Source organism: Alligator sinensis, unplaced genomic scaffold, assembly GCF_000455745.1.
Source record: "Alligator sinensis unplaced genomic scaffold, ASM45574v1 scaffold1339_1, whole genome shotgun sequence".
In the NCBI taxonomy this organism is placed as follows: domain Eukaryota; kingdom Metazoa; phylum Chordata; order Crocodylia; family Alligatoridae; genus Alligator; species Alligator sinensis.
Window position 1 is genome coordinate 572,340 of NW_005842490.1, and position 19,954 is coordinate 592,293.

At 41.5% G+C, this 19,954-nt stretch overlaps 1 protein-coding gene across 3 annotated transcripts in view; it reads left to right on the forward strand.

Annotated features, from left to right (window-relative positions):
• The first annotated feature begins 13,377 nt into the window (after positions 1 to 13,377).
• The window catches only part of MIER1 (MIER1 transcriptional regulator), a 52,392-nt gene continuing 45,815 nt past the window's right edge, over positions 13,378 to 19,954 (forward strand). For 2 of the 3 annotated variants that reach the window (XR_003095804.1, XM_006031258.3), the window contains exons 1-3: positions 13,378 to 13,483; positions 16,031 to 16,176; positions 18,499 to 18,660. Coding sequence is in view for 2 of the 3 variants with exons in the window: in XM_006031258.3 (XP_006031320.2) it covers positions 16,078 to 16,176; positions 18,499 to 18,660 (261 nt within the window). In the remaining variant the exon portion in view is untranslated. Of the gene's footprint in view, positions 13,485 to 16,030; positions 16,177 to 18,498; positions 18,661 to 19,954 lie in introns of all 3 variants that reach the window. The other variant, XM_025212865.1, reaches the window with a different exon arrangement.

Genomic DNA, 19,954 nt, shown 5'->3' on the forward strand with positions numbered 1-19,954 from the left:
TTTCGGGTGGAGGTTGGGGCCGCGCCGAAGCGTCGCTGCGTAGCTGGGGCCGGCCCGGCACGGCACAAACGCCTCCTGGGTGCGCCGCGTGGTGGGCCCGGCTTGCGCGGCTGCCTCGGGGAGCAGCCCCCAGGCGGGCGCATCCTCTTGTCCCCTCGCGCCCTGCCTCTCCTCTGCATTTGGCTCGAGTTGGTTTGGTTCACCCCAGCCCCTCCTCAGGCGCCTGGAGCCTTGCGTGCCCCAGAAACCCGCAACAGGCACGGCACAAACGCCTCCTGGGTGCGCCGCGTGGTGGGCCCGGCTTGCGCGGCTGCCTCGGGGAGCAGCCCCCAGGCGGGCGCATCCTCTTGTCCCCTCGCGCCCTGCCTCTCCTCTGCATTTGGCTCGAGTTGGTTTGGTTCACCCCAGCCCCTCCTCAGGCGCCTGGAGCCTTGCGTGCCCCAGAAACCCGCAACATTGGTCGGGTGCAGCTCCGCGTATTTGGCCTCTGCTCTGCTCTGCCTGCGCAGGCAGAAGGGACCGAGTGCTTGCCTCCGCCACCTCCCTCAGCCACTCGGGGCCAGAGAGAAGCAGAAGTCTCCCTTTGTCTTGGTCCCCGGCTCAGCAGGCAGCTGCCGCTTTCGGCTCCTGCATCGCCAGGGCCGGGGAGAAGTGCAGGGGCACTTTCCATTCGAGGTGCAGCAGATTACTTGGAAAGTTTTGACAATTAAACACTGCCGTTTGTCAGCAATCATTTGCCTGCTCCACTCGTATGAACTGAAGTTCATTGTGGTCTTGGAGGAGCTAGGGGTTGGTGTATCGCCGGTTTTGTGTAGCTCTATAAACTGGCCTTTTACCAGTGATGATGACATGGAGAGTTGTATGGGGCTCCTGCTGCAGAGTGCGTATCAGTGGAGAAAAAGGACACAACTCACCTGGGTGCAGCTGGTCAAACATTAATTTTTTTAAACTTGGTGTGCTTTATTGAGCAAGTTTGGATTGAGGAGTTCTGTTCGCTTAGACCAGGGGTGCTCAACCTCTTGCCTGCAGACCAAATGTGGCCCACAGGGCCCCCCATATGTTGGGAAATCTGGCAGCAGGGGAGCAGTGGCAGTACTCTCATACCTCCCTGCTGCCAAAATCCCAACCCCTTGGGGCAGGTCTGAGCTGGGCCACAACCCTTCCCTGCACTGTGGCCAAAATCAGAGCCAGGCCATGCCCCCTTCCCTCTGGGCTGCCTGACTGTGCTCTCTTTTCCCTGTGGGGCCAGGCCCTGCCCCTCTCCCTTCCCATAGCCAGTTTGTGGTTGCGTCATACCCCCTTCCTCCTGTTGGGCAGGGTCAAACCCCCTCCCTCTGTGCAGCTGGATTGGGGCCAGGTCATAGCTCCCCCCCAGCACCAGGTCAGGGATGACCTAAACTCCCTTCCATCACATGATTGGATCAGGGGCAGGCTGCCCCCCCTCCCCCTGGTCAGATGGGGCCCCAGTGGATACTGTCTGTGGAGGGGTCAGGCATTACCCGTCACCAGCCAAAAAGTTTGAGCACCACTAGTGTAGACAGATTGGTTTCGCCCCCCCTGGGCTGGATGTGGACCATGGTACTCCTTACAGGCCAGATTCAGACTCATGAGCACTGTGGCAAGTAGCAGCAGGGAGCCATGGGGGGGAAGCTGTTGCTTGCTGATACTTGTCCCCTAGAGGGCTTCATACCCTGGATTGCAGCAGCAGGCACCACCCCTAAGCTGCCAGCTCCACAGGCCAGCTGCCATGCCTTTATGGGATGATTCTAGCTCTATGAACTTTATGTGGGACACTCCTGGTTTAGACATTTTGCTAATGAAGGAAAAAATCTTCAGGAAGACTGAAGGTCTTTCCTCCTGAAAAACATATTTTAAAAGTTAAAGTTATTGGGGCTCCTAAGATGAAAGCCCCACCTCTAATTTGACCCCTTTACTCCAGTGTAAAGGGCAGAAGCAGCATAAGAGCGCCCTAAAAACCCTGTGTTTTCTTGTAACTGGTGAACTAGTGAATACAGACTCTTGTAGGTAGGGCAGGAGCGGCACAATAGGGTGGAACTGTGAAAAGGCAATAATAATTAAGACCATCCATATTATACTAAGGGGCCAAGAACAGCCCAGGATGAGAAGGGCTCGAGTATTTTAAGTCATCTTAGCTGCTGCTTCCTCCTGGGAGGGAGGTCTCTGCAGCCCCTCAAAGGCACAGGACAACATTTCACTTGGAATGAAAAAAAAAAAACCCCTGAATTGCTGCATTTAGTATTAAGATTTAAGTTAGGACAGAATTGTTCAAAATTTTTTAACCTAAACAAAGTATGAATATCAAAAGACTTCATGGGTTTAATTTACCAAAAATGGAAGGCTGATCTTGAAATACTTTCTAGTGACAGGAACTCAAAGCCAACTACTCTAGTGAGTCCAGAAAGTGAAACTGAATATAAATATACAAGTATTTTAAGTTAGTTTTGAGAGAGGCAGCTTATGCTAAAATGTATAATACTATAATATTTTTTAAACATGCTGTACCAATTAGCCTTTTTCAGATTTCAGAAGCTGATTTAATTCTGCATAGGACCACGAAGAAACTTTTGAAGGCAGCTCAAGACTTGTAAATGTCACAAGCTTGGGTTCTGCACCAAAAGGCTTTTTTTCATTCTTAACAGTGGCATGAATGCTAGTATTTTACATTTTTCCAAATGAAAATACTTTCAGTTTTGGAGGGCCAGAAAAGCTTTTGCCTTAAATAATCTCGGTTTTAGTTTAGCTAGCACTTACAAAGGGATTCATCTGGATTACTCCATTCACAGGTGAAAATGTAACTGGAAGCTGAAAAAGCAGGAAATATTTCATTCTTTTTACCTTGTTTATCATGCAATCCAATTTATGCAACAAATTTTAACACTTAAAGATGTATCCAATTCTCTAAGATCTATACAGATGTAGGGAGCTATTTATTTTCTGTCAATGCTGCTCCCATCACTGTCCACAGAGTTTTGTGTTTTCTTATCTTCCTTTCAGTTTTCAGCAGTTCCTTTACATTTTATAGGCCAAGTTAAGCTTTTGTTTTTCATGTCAGTGTGTTATCTGCTTAATTCACCCATCTTTTTCCTATATTCTACCCATCTGATTTTTTTTTTTTTTTCCAAATTGATTCCAAATTTGATCTTAACTGTTAGATTATGGAACTTGCACATCCCTTTAATATTCAAAGTTTCTCAAACTTTCTGGTTTGGAGGCAGGAAAAGATTGCCTCTCAGCAGGTTTCAGGAATTTCCAGCAGATATCTAAGTAAGCATCTTCTGTCCTTCCCTTCTGTAAAACAGTGACTTCATAGGACATCTTTTTTATACTAAAGTTCCCAAATATCTTGAAACTACTTGATGATTTCTAGGAGTGTCATTTTTCTTCCAGGCTTACGTAGTTGTAATTCTTGAAGTAACTAAAAGAAAAGCGATTGCTTCCCTCTGACTCTTGCATGTTTCAGAGCTCTCAGGAAGGTTTAGTAAGAATACCAGAGGGTTATTTGATAGCTGGCATCCTGTTATTTCTCCTTACACAGTCTCCAAACATTTCCCAGAACAGTTTAATTTTGGGATACATTCATCCTCAGTTCTTCCCAACCTTACCATGTTCCCTCCAACACTTTTATGTTCCTTTACCATAAAAACAGTATCTCGCCCCACATGATTTTAAACTATCAGTATAGAGTTTTAATTGTTTCTCTGTTATTATTGTACAGATGAATGAGTGAGGGCCATTGTTCCAGTTGGTCTCCTATTCTTTAGCCCAGGGGTGTCAAAAGGTACAGCCCACAGGCCATAAACCCATAACGCATCAGGTACTGGTCTCTGTGCTGCATGGACTCAGAACCCATCTGCCATATGCTGCAGGGGCTAGAGCTGGTACATGCACTGCACTTGGTCAGTCTGGGGCACGCACTGCACAAGGTTCATGGGGGCATGTGCTGCATGCAGCACCTGCATAAGACTGGCCTTGCACACTGGATCCGCAACTGGCTTGCATTGGGCCCATAGACTGGCTGTGCATGCCTGATCCCAGGGCTTGTCTGGCCTGGGCACCACATGTAGTATGTACCCCAAACCAGCCCTGCACATTGTACAGGGCTAGGGCTAGTTTGAGCTGCCTTTGGGGCTGATCTAGGGCACATATGCTGCATGAGGGGCCCATGCTGGGCCCATGGACTGGCCACACGTTAGTTCCAATCTGTAGGGTTAGACAAAGGTAGTACCAAAGTTAGTGTAAACACTGTATTTGAGGGCAAATCAACACGTTTTAATAGTTATCCTAGCCAATAAGAATGAATCTGTAGGGGAATAACTATATGCAAAGCAAGATTAGAATAGCATAAAGTGGTAGGCTTCTTGGCAACCGATTTAAGTTGTGTTTAAAATTAGGTTTTTTTTCCAACTGCCTGCTTTGTCAGTTCATCCTGCTTGAGCATTTACTTCTGTATTTTTCAAGTAGTATTATTTTAGGTACTTCTCTAGTGTTATTTGAAAAACCTGACAAATTAATGAACATAGCCTTCTTTTTTCCTTTGACATAGAAGTAAACTAATTGCTCTTTAAGTTAATATTAAGGGAACTATAGTTTCACTTGTATATTCTCTGGATGACTGTGTTGTCTCCATTTTGTTAAACTGGAGGATAAATCTCTAAAATGTTATCCTTTTACATTTATGCATTTGATAAAGGGAAATGGGAGAATTTACTTTGTTACAGAGGAGTTTTATCGTAGCTTTTTTTCCCCCCACCCCCAATTGCATATCAGTATTTGTTTATTACAGACTTGGAACTAAATTTTGGTTAACAGTTTTATTCCTAATGCAGTACAGTGACTATAAGAAATAGTATGGTTGGGTCTGAAGTACAGTTGCATAGTGACAGTTTATCTTGTTTTAAGAAAAACAAAAAGACACCAAACTCCCATAGACTAATATCAAAGTAATGCAGTTGAAAACTATGTTTTTTTATGGATCTTCCACACAGTTTAGTAACTAATCATGGTATGAACATTTTTGCAATACTTTGCATCTGAATAGTCTTCCTATATCTAAATTACCATCTGTTTTAAGGCTCATCTGAAAACCTGCACTCTCCCACTTATGTCACTTAAGTGCTGTCATTTAATTCTATAAAGCATTTTCTCTCTCATAGGGAAAAGGGTATACGGTTTTAAAAACTAATGATTCACTATGCTATATGAAATATGGTATTGTTACTTAGGTCTTGGTTATGCAGTTTCAGCTTTGATGTTTTCATGTTTCACAAGCTAAGGTAGGAAATGGAGGAACCCTAAGATGCTACAGGAAATTGCTTAAATAGCTTGGTAGATGTTGAACCTGAAGTCAGTTTCATGGCATTGGAGACATTCTGCTCTTGAAAGGCCTAATGTTTCCAGTGGGGGCGGGGAGGGGGAGAAAACACAAAAAAACAAAACACCACACACCAAAAAAACCAAAAACCAAAAACCACAACACACACACACACACACACACACACACACACACACACACACACACACACACACACACACACACACCACGATCCTGACCAAGTGGTCATCCTATTTGATAGCATACATAGGAAATTAGGGTGTCCTGACCAAATTCCAGTATTGGCAATAACTTCCTGGCTACCTGTTGAAGTGTCCCACCAGCCAGCATTCTCCCTTTGGGATTACTTTTGCATACAAACACTCTCCAGTTACTCACCTCCCTCAGATAGCTCTGTTTGAGTCATCGGAAGAACCAGTGCAGAGTTGGTCTCCAGCCAGATCTTAAGTCTTTCATAATGGAAACCAACGCCAAGCCAATTAAGCCCCCCAAATAAATAAATAAAATATACACATCCTGTCATTCTTTCCTTATGCTGGGAAACCCCTCTGTATACCAAACCCCAGCTCAGCCCCCCATAGTTCTTCTTCCTTTGGCTTGGGAGCTCCCTCTGTACCCCAGCCCTCCAACTTTATTTCATACTTTACCTCTCCTCAGGGTTAATACAATTGTTGCCCGACTTCTCCAGGCTTCATGAGTTCTCCTTCCAATCTCTAAAGGCGCACTAGAGTGACTGGATCACTTCCTGCAGACTTCATCAGTTCTTTGTTCTCTGCCTGCCTTCCACTGGGCACAAACTCACAGGATGTTCACCCTTTACTGCCTTGTAAAGAATCTCCTCTGGCATGACCTTGCACAGGTATAGCTAGGAAGGCCTAAATGAGCCCATGTCCATTTTAACGCCTTCCCCCTTCAGCTTCCCTAGCTAAATCATTTATACAAGCTGGTACCTTTGGGGGGGCAGCTTCCCTCTGAGACATAATAGTTTTCTGGTGGGGGGCAAGACAAATTCTTTTAAAGCAAGAGCATAGAGAAATTTGATAATTGGAATAAACAGAGCAAAGCCTTAACACTTATCTCAGAAAAAGCCTAAAGAAACTAATAGCATTTGAAGATTGCCTGGAAAGTCACTCCTTCCCAACAGAAATTGAAAGTTAAGGGTCCCCAAGAACGCAGAGCTTTCAGTCCTCCATGAACAGATCTGAGAACAATGAGCTCAAGTATCCCTGCCTAATTTCAGCTTTCTTGGTATCTAGTAACAAGTAATAAAAGTTGTTTTAAACTGAGATTAACCTATTAAAGTTTACCTAGAAATATGTTGGAAGCCAGCGTAGTCTCAACCAATAGCAATGCACTATAATGGACAGCCATGACATGTTCTAGCTAAAGCTTTAAAGCAGACACCAGGTGTAATGATCTCTCTGTAGCCTAAAGGGCATGTCATAGAAATATTGAGGTTTTGTGAGATGCAAGTGAGGCAAAGTTCTTGGACATTCATGTCAACTACCTGTTCAGAAATGCATCAGGGTAAATAAGGTATCCAGATTGTAGCTGTATTGGTAGAGAGGCAAAAGGAATCAGAACTCATGGTAGAGGTGATATATTTTATTAGACCAACTAGATTTTTGCAAATCAATCAAATCTTTAATTGCAAGCTTTTGGGCACAAGCACCCTTCTTCAGGTAGAAGAGAAAAAGATTATAAAGACGTTCTCCTGGGTAGAAATGAAAGTTCATATTTCATAGGAGAGTTGAAGATATGTTAAAATCTCCTGTTTGAAATAACAGGGTAAGTAAGCAAGGAAGATGTATTTAAGACAAAGACATTGTTCTCTGCTGCTTTGTTTCTTCCAATTTACTACTTAATCTCTTATAATGATTAATTGTGTAATGCTGTTGTGGAGCTATTAAATGGCTCCTACATTCCATTCCCAGGTGGCTGTAGTTTAGTCTTGAAGGAAGTTTGTGGTATATGAAATACACAAAAAATAAATAAGTGAAGTAGTAATGCAAGTGTAAATAGTCTATTTTACAAATGGATTTTTGCTGAAGCTGATGAGGTCATATCTTGACTGAGTTATATTACTGCTTCTCAACCTGGGACTGTGGCATCTCAAGCCACAAGACCCCCTCAGAGGTGCTGCAATGCACAGAAGCAGAAGACTGCCCTATGCAAAGGACTGCAGCATGCACACTGCTGCTCTGTTAGGGCTCCCTGGTAAACTTAAGCAGACAGAGCTTCCTTAGGATGTAGCCCTTCCTGGTCCACCCCACTTCCACCAGGAGCAATGGAGCTGGTTATACCAGGAAAGAAAAAAGTTACAGCCCAAGCCTGTCTGCTTTAGAGTTACTAGAGATCCCCAATGCAGCAGGAGTGCACACATGTGCCCTCCCCAGGCTGGCTGGGCAGCAACATCTGGTTGAGAAGCACTGAGGTAAGTCAAGGCAGCACCAACAGTACCTCCATGTTCAAAGCAGTAGTGCAAGCGTGCTGGAAAGGTTGGCCAACCATTAAAGGTAGCGTAGTAGGTAGCAGTCTTGGTTTACAAGAAAGATCAGAGCTGCTCATCTCAAGGGCCCCAGCACTGGGACCTTGGGGATACAGGGCCAGGCCCCAGTTCTCACTGCACATGCAGGGAAACTGAGCACCACTCGTGTAGATGAACATTAAAGTTCTGAGGCCGAGTGTGTATTCTTCATACACTCATTTATGTATGCACCTAAAATAAATACATTTTATTCCATGACCAAAAAACACCCAATTATTTTTTATGTACACACTTTTCCTTAAAAAAGAAAGCTTCTAAGTTAGTTGCATTTCTCTGTAGTCTGCCATAACAAGAAAGAATGGTTTTAGTAATCCTTAAAAGCACTGTTTCATTGGGCAGTTATTGATACTAAATGCCTAACAGCCTATTTGACTTGATGATATCCATGGAGCCATAGCGCATTGTGGGTTACTGGCTCATACAGTGAACTAGTAAGTTCACCAGTTCTAATAGCATAGTTCACATATTACATGTTCAGCTAGAACCATTAGCATGCACGTATTCTGAATGCTGCAAGACTGTTTAGTCACTTGCTGTAGAAGTAAAAGTTTCTCTGTAAGGTCTGTCCTCCCATCTCCCCCCCCCCCCAAAAAAAGAGAAGAAACCAGGTTTGTCAGAATTAAATCAAGTTCTATGGAAATTTAAGCTTTCATTTTAAAATCTTTTAGTTCTTTATACTTTTATAAATAGCTTTGCAAGTTTTAGTTTGAAAAATGCAGTAGTATCTTCTCAGCCTGTAAAGATGATCTCCAATCAAGAATGTCATCAAGAGCCATTAATCTGGAGGGGAAGGGGGCATTAACACTTCATTAACATTATGTAGCAGGGCCATGGCACCTCTAGTGCCCCCACTATACCGGGTCTCCTACTCTGGCTTCATCCTCTGATCTGCTACACTTAAGCTTGCTGTTCAAGTTAGTTTTACTTTTTAGGAGGCTGCTTTCAGAGAACTGGGACTTACTCCACCCTCCTTATCAAATCATCACCAGGCTGCCAGCTTGATCACTCTTCACACCCCAACCTAAGCAGGACTCTTGATGCTTTTCAGGGCACCTACCCCTCTAGGCTCTTATCCATGTCTGCTCCCAACAGGTCAGCTACCTTTCTAGATTCTTGCTCTCATCTGTCCCTGGCAGGCTACCATTCTGGTCTCTTCTCCAGGTACTAGTCGCAAAATATAGGGTATATCACTAGCACTCGCCATGACAGCAGCCTTCCTAGGGCACCCCTTTGTGGCCCTGCTGGCCCCAGTAATGGATTCCAGATTCCCCATTAGCTATATATATGCCTCACTTGTTTTTAAGTTCATTCATCTGTTTAGATCTCTGCTCCTATACTCTAGCAGCACTTTTTTTTTTTCCCCTCACCATCCCCACCCTCCAAGCCCTTGGCCTCTGCAGGGCTCAAAGCACAGACTGCTACCCAGGCACCCTCTGAGGCTTCCAGTTGCCCCTGTAGCCATAACCCAACCCTCCACTGAGAGCATAAGGCCAAAAGATAAATAACTATAACACAAAATACTACTTATCTGAGATAGCCAATAGAGTTGTTTTCCTAGCAAGATCAGTTTATCTTCTCTAGTCCTGGAATAGATTTATATAGTCCCTGGCTCCTCCCTTTTCTGGTCACTTGATTTGGCTAGCTGCAAACAGGGCCCAGGTGATGCTGATTAGGTATCCACCAATTTACCATCCTGCTGCCTGTTGCTTGTAAGCTAGGCCCTGTAGTCATTCAGTTGTACTGCTTGTCTGCTAAACTATTTTGCTAGAAAGCAACAGGGCTTCTGCTGCCTGCTATCTCCCTCTTCACTACTGAAATAATGGGTTAGGGGTCACCTGTTACCAAGATGGATCAAAATCAACGATTCTTTTTAAAAATAAAAAACATGGATTCTTTTGATTTAATTATATTTTTAAGATGTTTTTAAAAAATAAACTTATAAAAAGATAGTTTTAATTTAAGATATGTTAAAGCTCAAAGATATCATGGAATAGGGATTATAACTTTTAATTATATACTACTTGAGACAATATTTTCAGGTAACATTTTATAAGTTTTATAAATAGGTCACCACAGGCCATGGACTATATTAGGGGCCCAATCTTATGGGGTTTCCAGAGGCTTCTTTACAGATTAGTAAAGATTAAAGAAAACCACAATACCCAGTAGGACTTGGTGCTGAGTCTAGATCATCCCAGTAAGCATCTCTGTGATGCTTCATTTTAGTTCTCAAACTGTGGCTTTGTATCTCCAGAGATCATAGGCAGACAGGGGTTCTTTTGGGTAGATGTGATATCTTTTATTAGACCAACTAAATAGTTGGAAATATTGCTACAGAAGAAAGCAAAACCCCTACCATCCATGCCAATCTGACTGTGGGCTAAAATTCCCTCCTTATCCCAAATGTGGAAATCTGTCTGAACCAGAGCAGAGGAGCATGACCCTCTAGCCCAGCTTGTCTCAACTGGGGTGCAGTGAGATCATTCCAAGGCTGCTAAAAGGCTCAGCCCTTTTATCAGGAGGAAAGTGATCGCTTAGCTGCCCCGCACAGCCTAGCAGCCTCTACTTCACTCCCAGCATGTTTGGCTGTGTGTATGAGAACGTAGGCAGATGTGGAGCTGTACTTTTCAGCCTGACTTGCTCTAGCTCTTCCCTTGGCCCTGGGGATGGTGGGAGAGGTTATGAGTGCATATGGCTCCAGTAATCAATGTGCAAGTCACTGGAGGAGCAGCTGCAGTAGCAGGAGCTATGCTTGCCCCCCTTGGGTCAAGAGTTGGGGAGGGGGCAAATATTGGAAAAAGCAGGGGCATGGTAGGGTGAGTTTCTGCCCCTACCACAGTCACCTGGTATCAGATAGATTCTAGCTTGCTGGTTTGCAACTGACCTGCTATTAAATTAAAAAATGTTGGAAGGGTGCCTTGAGGGTAAAAAGATTAAGAACCACTATACTAGCGAATAACCTAGGTTTTTAGAATCTCAAGAAGAGCATCAGAACATCACAATCAAAGACCCCAGTCTTGACTGTTGCCGTGATTGGGAGTGTCCTTGTTTGTTTTATTGAAAAATGGCCTCTTACAAATCTACCCTGCCTTCCTTTTGTGCTTACATCAATCACGTTATTCTGAAAACTCATATCTGAGTTCCTTGAGTTTTGTTTGTATCCTATTATATCTCAGTGTGGCCTTGCACACCAAAAAGCGGTCAAGGATCTCATGTGATGGGTGTCTCCCATTCATTAACTGGCGTCCTTGTGTCTCGTAACAAGTACAAATACATTTTATTGGACCACCTATATAGTTGGCAGAGCTAGCAGATATGCATGGTAGGCTGCACGTTTTTGGTGGGGATTCAGCATAAAATGTTTTTGATTCCAGTCATGCAACTGCTGATGTGAGTATTGAGACCTTGTCCCCACTGCTGGGCTCCCTACCTGCCACAATGTGAAAGATGTGCTGCATGTTCACTTCGTTAAGGGTGATGTTAGGCTCTTGGCCCTCCAGGACCTTAAAAAAAATCTGTGCAGCTGGATCCCAGGTTTAAGGTCCCAGGGCATTGTGAGTCTGAGCTAAGGAGCCTCATTAATTAATACTGCTGAATGATAGATCATTGTACAATGTTAAGATTTGCAATTAGCAAGGAGATGCGTAAAATGTAAAAAACCAAGGATAAATTACTGCAAACTACTCTTTTTTATATATATATATGCCAGCTTAATTCAATGTATACTATGATGGGTACTGAATTTTCTAAAAGTAATACAGATTTAGTCAATAAGTATTAGTTGAAAGGCATCCTTAATTCTGCCTTTTTTTTTTAGGAGTGCTTACTTTACATCCTAGAGGGGGGATTTTGTAAGTAGATTTTTGTGTCACTTCATCGTTTTGTTTTTTAGTTTTGCATGAGAAAGCAAACTGAAAAAAAACCATTCTGTTGCATCCTCATTGACAGCTACATTGTTCATACCTTAGGTCAGAACAGTTGGATGCAGCACACAGACCTGACGTTTGGGTTAAGAGAGTAGTTGATAGATGGTAACACTCTACAATGTGAACCAGTACTAGAAGGTGGTGAGACATTTTACGAGATGTTTTGTAAAATCAGAAGAATGGTGACTCGGGGATATCAGGCTTCATTTCAGCTTCTGAAGGGAGTCTGCTTTAATGGGATCTGAGCCTTTTGGTCCTTCCCCATGTTTGACCCACTACTATTCCATTCCTTCCCAGTCCTGTCTCTACACTGCCCTTCTGTCCTTATCCAAGTCTTCACTCCTCAGTCTCAATTGCAGTCGTAGTCTTACCACTCCAGTTTCCTTCTTCCCATCTCCTGTTGAGCATCTGTAATAATTGGCAGTCTATAATTAGAACCAAGGTCACCTGTATAATTCACAGGTCGTAATTTGAAGCATGGATTATTTCAGAAGGTGAAAATATTGTTTGCAGTCAATGTCAGTATAATTCTGTAGTTCCGACCAAATAGCCTTATACTAGAACTTGGACAGAAAAGTATTCTAATATAACAAAAGGCTTAGTCTGTCTGTCTGTCTGTAACACTTCTGGCCAACTGCACATGTGCCTCCAAGTGGGTGGGCAGCAATTGGCTGGGCGGCCTGGGCTGTGCAGGCCCAAGTTTGCGCTGCTGCTAGGGAAGTTTGGTGGTGGGGAACATGCCTCTGCTGTCCAAGCAGCGGGGCTTCTCCCGCCTCCCTGCCTGAGGGCAAAGGGTAGGGATCATGGTGGCGGCACCCGCTAGAACAGCTGGCAGGGAGGGAGGAGGGGACCAGGGAGGCAGACGGATGTGGGCCAGGTGGACCCGAAGCAGTGCGGGGAAGGAGCAGGGTCGGACCTGAAGTGGCGGGAGGGGGTGGAGGTAGAGCAGGGCCGGACAAGGAGCAGCAGGGGCGGGGGGAGGTGGGGCAGGCTGGACCCAGTGCAGGGGCGTAGATCAGGGCCAGATGAGAAGCAGCTGTGGGAGGAAAGGGGGGACATAGGGCTCTGTCCCCATGGCATTCCCCCCCCCCCCAGTCATTCTTGATGGGCAATTTGCTAGTGACTTTCAGAAGACCTTTTAAACTTTCATTTTTGGTTCGTGGACTAAGACTGAATGGCCTGTCTTCATAAATTCTGTTGGGGCACTCCAACATGGTTTTTGCTTTTAAAAAAAATTAAATATTTTAATGTCTGAATAGAAACATGGAGCATTTCTATACACAGTTGGGTAAATGGGTTTTACCTGAGATTCAGAATAAATTGTTCTGCTTTGCTTTATAATCTCAGGAAGTCAATAATTGGTTCACAAAATGAGGAATTCTTCCCATTATAAATTGATTAAATAAAGCTATAGCAAGAATAATGATAAAAAGGAGGAAATGAATCTTGTCCATCACTTTAAAACCCATTCAGAAGAGTTGAAGTGTTTTTGATATATTGGAGAATAAGTGATCTGCAATGGATTGCTCATTTAGTTTTTTGTATCAGATGAATGGTTGAATTCATGTCATGTTTGAGATTTGTACAGATTTAATATGGAAATAACTTGGTTTTTGTTTTTCTTTTTTTAGCCTTCTGTTGAGTCTTCAAGCCCAGGTAAATATTTTTAATTTAACATTTTATAAGCTTAGGATGAATGCGCACTTTAATAAAATGCTGTCTGATAGCATTTTACTTGTCTGCTGAATGTTATTGTTGGATTTAATTCAGCATTACAAAATAAAACTCCAGGCATTACCTGCTTCCAGTTATTACAGATTTACTGTGTTTAAGATTTCTAAATTTTAAGCAGGCATGTAGATATGTGGATTATATGTAATGTAATGAACTATATCAAATAGAAAGAAATTTGGTTAAACACTATTTAAATCAGTATTTTGTGAACCTTAAAAGCAACTTACACCTTTAGAAGTGGCTTCTTACATGCATCTCCCATATGGTCTTATCTAAACCAGTAGATTGTAAAAATGGCTGCTTTCATTTGGAATTAAATTGTTGTTTGTTACATTTTGGTATGCTTTAATTATGCGTTACATTTTGGTATGATTTAATTATTTAGTGATGTAGTCGTAATTAAATGTTGTTATCAGAATGTGTAGTTCTTACAATATAGTAGAATATATTGTAGTTTTCCTTAAGCACATAAATGAGAGTGAGTTTCCTGTCATTGTAGTTTCCATTTATACAATCAGAGTAGCACCTGAGAATTGTATGTGGCCTTTCATCAGTAGATAAATAGTATTGAAAGCACAGAAATTTCTGCGGGTCAGGATTAAGGTAGATTTAGAGAGTACTGTAATGAAATATGTATAGCCACTGCTTCTGATATGTTGGGTAGTTGGCTAGTGATGATCACACTTGTCCTATGTTTTCATAACCACTAAATTCGCTTACTTAAATAAAGGTGCAGCAGTACCAACAGTATCTTTTTACAGTGATACAAGTTCACTTACAGATTATATCAACAGGAAAATATTTGCTCTTTGTGATTCTTTAAAAAAAAAAAAAGTGACTTCTTTCTAAGAACTGGTTGGTATCTCATATTCCAGTTTGGTTGACACACCCTTCTTCCTGGGTATAGTCAGTGTTGCACTTAGCTTTTATTACTTTATCCAAAACAATTAGCATTGCTACAACTGCCATCTTGGCATTGAAATGCAAGTTTTCCAGTGGCAGTGAATATGCTTTTCTTGGTTCCTTGGTCTTAGGTCTTGTCTAAATAAACAAACTATCACTTTAATTATAGTGTGCAGTTTAAAGGGAAACAACCCCTTAATGTGGATACAGTTATAGTTTATTTCAGTGCAGGAAAGAATGAACTATACTGGTAAAAGGCCCTTGATGTTGCTATTAACAGCATACTTGGGTTGTACTGATTTAATTGTTTCGATAAAACAGTTTTTTAAAAAGTAGTTCACGCTACTAACTGAAATACGTAGACTTTGTTTTGCCTTAGTTCTTTGCTCGGTTTTTAATCCATGTTGAATAATTAAGAAACTCCAAGTTTAAGTATGTGTTTCTATATGAAAAAATATACCTGTCTTCCCATTGCAAAGTAATTCTGAAATGTTACTGTCATAACATGTATAATAATTGTTAACATTTATTTGAAGATAATATTTGAAATTTACTACACTTTGAAATTTTAAATTGATTTGTCAATTTACATTTTTACAGCACGTCTACAAGCCAAGTGTTCTCCCATTTTAAAGATTTGGAAAGTGCAACTTGGGTTATTTGCTTAAGCAAATATTACTAAATTATTAGCAGAATTGGGTTTATAAATATTACTGAGTCAGCATTATAATTAATCTGTAAAACTAGTCAGTCTTTCATTTAAAGTTGATTCAGTTGCTGTTTAGTTACTAGGTCTAGACTTTTCTACAAAGAATACTGTGAAAAGGTTGAAGTGGCAGGAAAGGATTAATCATGAAAAATTAAAGCCTTGAATGCAAGGAGTCTTAACCTTAAAACTTCCTACATAGCTTTAAAACTTCCTGCTGCTCTGTATGTTTGATTATCTATATAACTTTTTCTATATCCTTCATGTTGTAAAGGGTGATGTCTTCCAGGAAGTCACTTTGGTACTAAGTCACTTAAGTGACGTAACTGACCTGAGGAAGGTCATTTGATGCTGAAAGCTTGTCTAAAAACTCTCCCAGCTATACGGTTTGTCCAGTAAAGATACCACTTAAAATCCTTGCCCCTCATACATTTCCTGGACCATAATAGGAACAACACTCCAACCCTACCTCATGTTCATAAGTAGTTTGTACTTTACCCAGTGCAGGTCTCTGTTTCAGGCTGCTGAACACTTTGGCATTTGGAGACATAAATTCTGAAATGATCATAGTGTTGGATAGCTGAGGCTTTTGCCTAGCAGTAGTGGGTATCAAGCAGCTATAATAGCATACAACATTTGAAAAAAATAGCAAAATTTAACTGCTGATTCTTTCTCTAGCCTGGGACACTTGGGTAGCAAATAATCCATTTGACGTTTTTAGGACAATTGATTTGTTTTTTTTACAAACATTTGAGCATTTTTAGCTATAACTTTAGATTCTGGTATTTTGATGGTATTTTTATTACTACTTAACAAAAGCCAAAATTCACAATATGATCAATCAAATTGTTTTGTGCCAGGAGGTTCAGCAACATCTGATGACCATGAATTTGATCCATCAGCTGATATGCTGGTTCATGATTTTGATGATGAACGGACGTTAGAAGAGGAAGAAATGATGGAAGGGGAAACAAACTTCAGTTCTGAAATAGAGGATCTTACAAGGGTAAATAGCGTTTAAAGACCATTTTGTGTAAAACAGCTGTACTTTATCTGATTTTTATCACAATTACCTGGATGTATGGACATTACTAGGAAGGGTGACCTATCAGTCCAGAAACTGCATTTGTAGTTCTCCAGCTATATAGCAATGAGGTTGATGTATGCAGTAGGCTCCATAATACCTGTCACTGCAGTTTCCTCTTTGTTTTCAAGGTGTAGGTTTCACATTTTTCAGTTAACATAATGTTAAAATATGCTCTAGTTAAACTTGAATATTGTTTGCAATGGCACTATTTTCTGATAAACGCTTGCATTTGATTGGTATATGTTGAATTTTTAATATTTGTTACATTTCCTTCATTCCATCATTTTCCATTTAATTCTCTAAGCATTCTCATGGTCCAACTGAGACACGGATTAAATGATTTGCCCAAAGCCTCATAGTGAGTTGTCAGCAGAGCTGGGATTACAAATCCAGTTATTGATGATGATGTCTACATCTTAAATGTGTGTTTTGAAATAATTGCATATTAAGATGTATTTGCATTTTGTACTCCTGCTGACATGTATGTTCTGCCTTCAATGGTCTTTTAGGGGATACGAATGTGACAGAACCTTAGATTGGATTGCAACTAGATATTCAGTCACCAAGAGTACACTTCGTGACTAAAGAATAATTCATTATGAATTCTAAACTAGTGTAGATGCAGTCTATGATCTCATTGGCTGCAAATGTTTCCAGCACAGGTAATCAGTTCTTTTTAAATGCATATGTAAAGTACAAATCCTCTTCAGCTACAGTAAATCTTTATGCCAGTGCAACTTTAAAAAGCTATTTAGCATGTTTAATCCCCGCTAATGGTATCATTTACATATATAAATTCAGTTAGGATGTTAAAGTTAAAATGAAGATAAATCAGTTTATTACAAATTTTGAGAGACACTATCTAAAAAGGGTGGACTGTGGGAAAACAGGACTGTACAGAGAGCATTTATTTCAGTCTTCCTTTACATTTCATGGTAACCATTCCAGATGTGTCATAAAGTAGTATAGGCAGCAGATGTACATCTTTGGGTAATACATGGGTGACTTGAGCCTATGCTAGAACATGTTAGTATTTTTTTAACTGTTGAAAATTCAGTTCTACTCTGAAAAATGTCTGCGTAGAAATACCACTTTCAGACTCAGTAGATGTGCTGCCCATTTGCTGACTTCACTGATAAAATCAACTTTTATTACTTTTTTTTTAAATGAATTGTCAACAGATTTACTAAGAGCTTGTTTACATAAGATATTCAGAAACATTAAGGCAGCTGTCATGAGATGATTCTGTGGTCACTTTGATCCTGAATGAGGGCATCCATACACAGGTTTAACAGGCTTTAATTCATATGCATTGACTTCATGCCCTTAGATTATTCTCCTTAACTTTGTGTAGATGTGACCTAAATTCCAGTAATGGGGCCCGTTGGATGTATTTATGCATTCCTATTGAAAGCAGTAAGTCACTTAGGTGCTAAAAGATATAATATGGGCTTCAAAGCTATTGTTACTGGTGAAAATCTATCATTTAATGTTGAATTTGAAAGACTAGCAGTTAATCCTTGATATTTTAAAATGAACACATTTAATGATAAAATTATTTAGAAAACATAAAACTGAAGACTCTTCCATTTTAGTCACCGTTCATAGGAGAAGCGCTCTTTAAGGAAAATTTTAAAACAGAATTTTTTTAGGATTGCTTTGTTTATCTCTTTCTACCTCTGTATACACTGGGCACATCCACGTATGCATTAATGTGCTGTTGCTACTGTGCATTAAGTTTAGTACCTCTAATATGAGGTACTAACTAAATTTGCAGTAGCTGGTGCTGCTGTGCAGTAGCAAAGGCACATAATCATTTTGTGACACTTAATGCTCAGTAGACTACTTCTACTGCGCATTAGCACAGCTTTTGCCTTGACAAGGTATGCACAGTAGAACGAGTCTATTGTGCATTAAACGTCTTGTGTAGATGCTCCCCATTAGTCTCTTAAGGGTTTTGTTTATTTAAAAAAATAGTACAACATACCTAGTATGCATTTTGGTCAATATTTGCTTCTTGCTTTTATTGAAGGTCTGAGGAGTATCCATATAAAAAGTGATGTGTTGATCAACAGTATGCAAATTTGAGTGTGCAAGTACAGCTGTAAATTCTTAGACTACCAAAAGTTAGAAGTTGTGCCTTATTCCTACTAGTTTATATGTAAAATATCTCTTAATTTGTAGAGATGATCTCTGTGATAAGACATCTTTAAAATCAAACTTTGTTTGCATCTTATTCAGGAAGGTGATATGCCAATTCATGAACTACTTAGCCTTTATGGCTATGATGGTACAGTCCGAATCCAAGAGGAAGAAGAGGAGGAGGAGGAGGAGGAGGAGGAAGGAGATGATGATGAAGATGTTGATAATGATGACAACAGTGGTTGTAGTGGAGAAAACAAGGTGTGTCCCCGTAGTAATTTCACATATCTTCCCAGTCAATTCCAAGCATCTCTCAGGACTGAATTTGCAGGCACCTTCTAGTTTGGTCCCTAGTAACACATGGAATTCTTGCATGGGTGTGCCATGTGGTGGTGGTGTTTGCCCACAGCAGTTGTTGTTTTTTGCCCCATGTTGGGTGTCAGTTTTATGGTGGTATTTTATGTATACATGCAAATGAAATCTTTGCTCCAGTACAGTGTAGAATTTTCTCTAAAAGTTCTTTCAGAAGTTCTTTAAAAGAAAATACAAAAGAAAAGATAAAGGGGTATAGTCAGATCTTTATATAGTAGAGGGTCTCACAGTTCAAGCCCTTGGATTTGATGTCGGTGGACTGAGTTAAGTGTTCTTCCCCATCCTATCTTGTCTTGTTCCATAACCCCAACAGGTGGCTGAGAACCAGCTGTCTTTCTGTTCTTGTCCTTTTATGCATATTAAGCCATTCTTTCTTGCAGTTTTATTTGTTGTTGGTTTTGTCTAGTCCAGCCTGTACTTCCTGTGGAAGACCCTTTTACTTGAGTTTTGCTCACATGTTCAGGGTTGCATTCTGCCACTATTGCGTCTGCCACTGCAACCAGGTGCAATTGCGCACAGGTGCAATTTCCCAATGCAGAGACATACCGGGAAGGGCTGCAGGAGGAGCATGTGCATTAGCTGCAGCAGGACAATGCATTAGCCTTATCGCTAAACCTAAAGCAGGAGGAGTGCCTGTTCAGTCCGTCCCAGGCTGACCCTGCATGCTCTTCCTGGAAATGTGGGGCTGTCTTGTGTGCCTGTTTCCAGGAGAAGCATACAGAGCTGGACTGGGAACAGCAGCAGCAGGGCTGGGCAGTCCTGCTTGCTCTAGTAGGATGCAATTCTAATGCAGTCAGGAGCATATGCTGGTTTCAGTGGTGGCAGCAGCATCCCAGTTGAGAACGAGTGAGGTAGCCTAGGTAGCTTAGCACTGGTTTTCAAATGGGGAGCTACCACATTCAAAAAGTTTTGGAAGGGGTGCCCTGAATCTGAAAAGGCTGAGAACAGCTCCATCTCATAAACTAGTGGTGCTCAACCTTCCTGCCCTGTGGGCCAGGTAAGCAATACTTGGTCTATCTGTGGGCTCAATCTAGCTGATCGGCCAGATCTGGTGCACAGGACAGGCATGGCAGGGCCTCATCCAGCAGCGTGGAGTGGGGAGCGGGGTGTGGTCTGGCCCCAAATCCAGCTGGGGTTTGGGAATTTGGTAGGGAAGGGGTGGCAGTATTAATTGCCATTGATT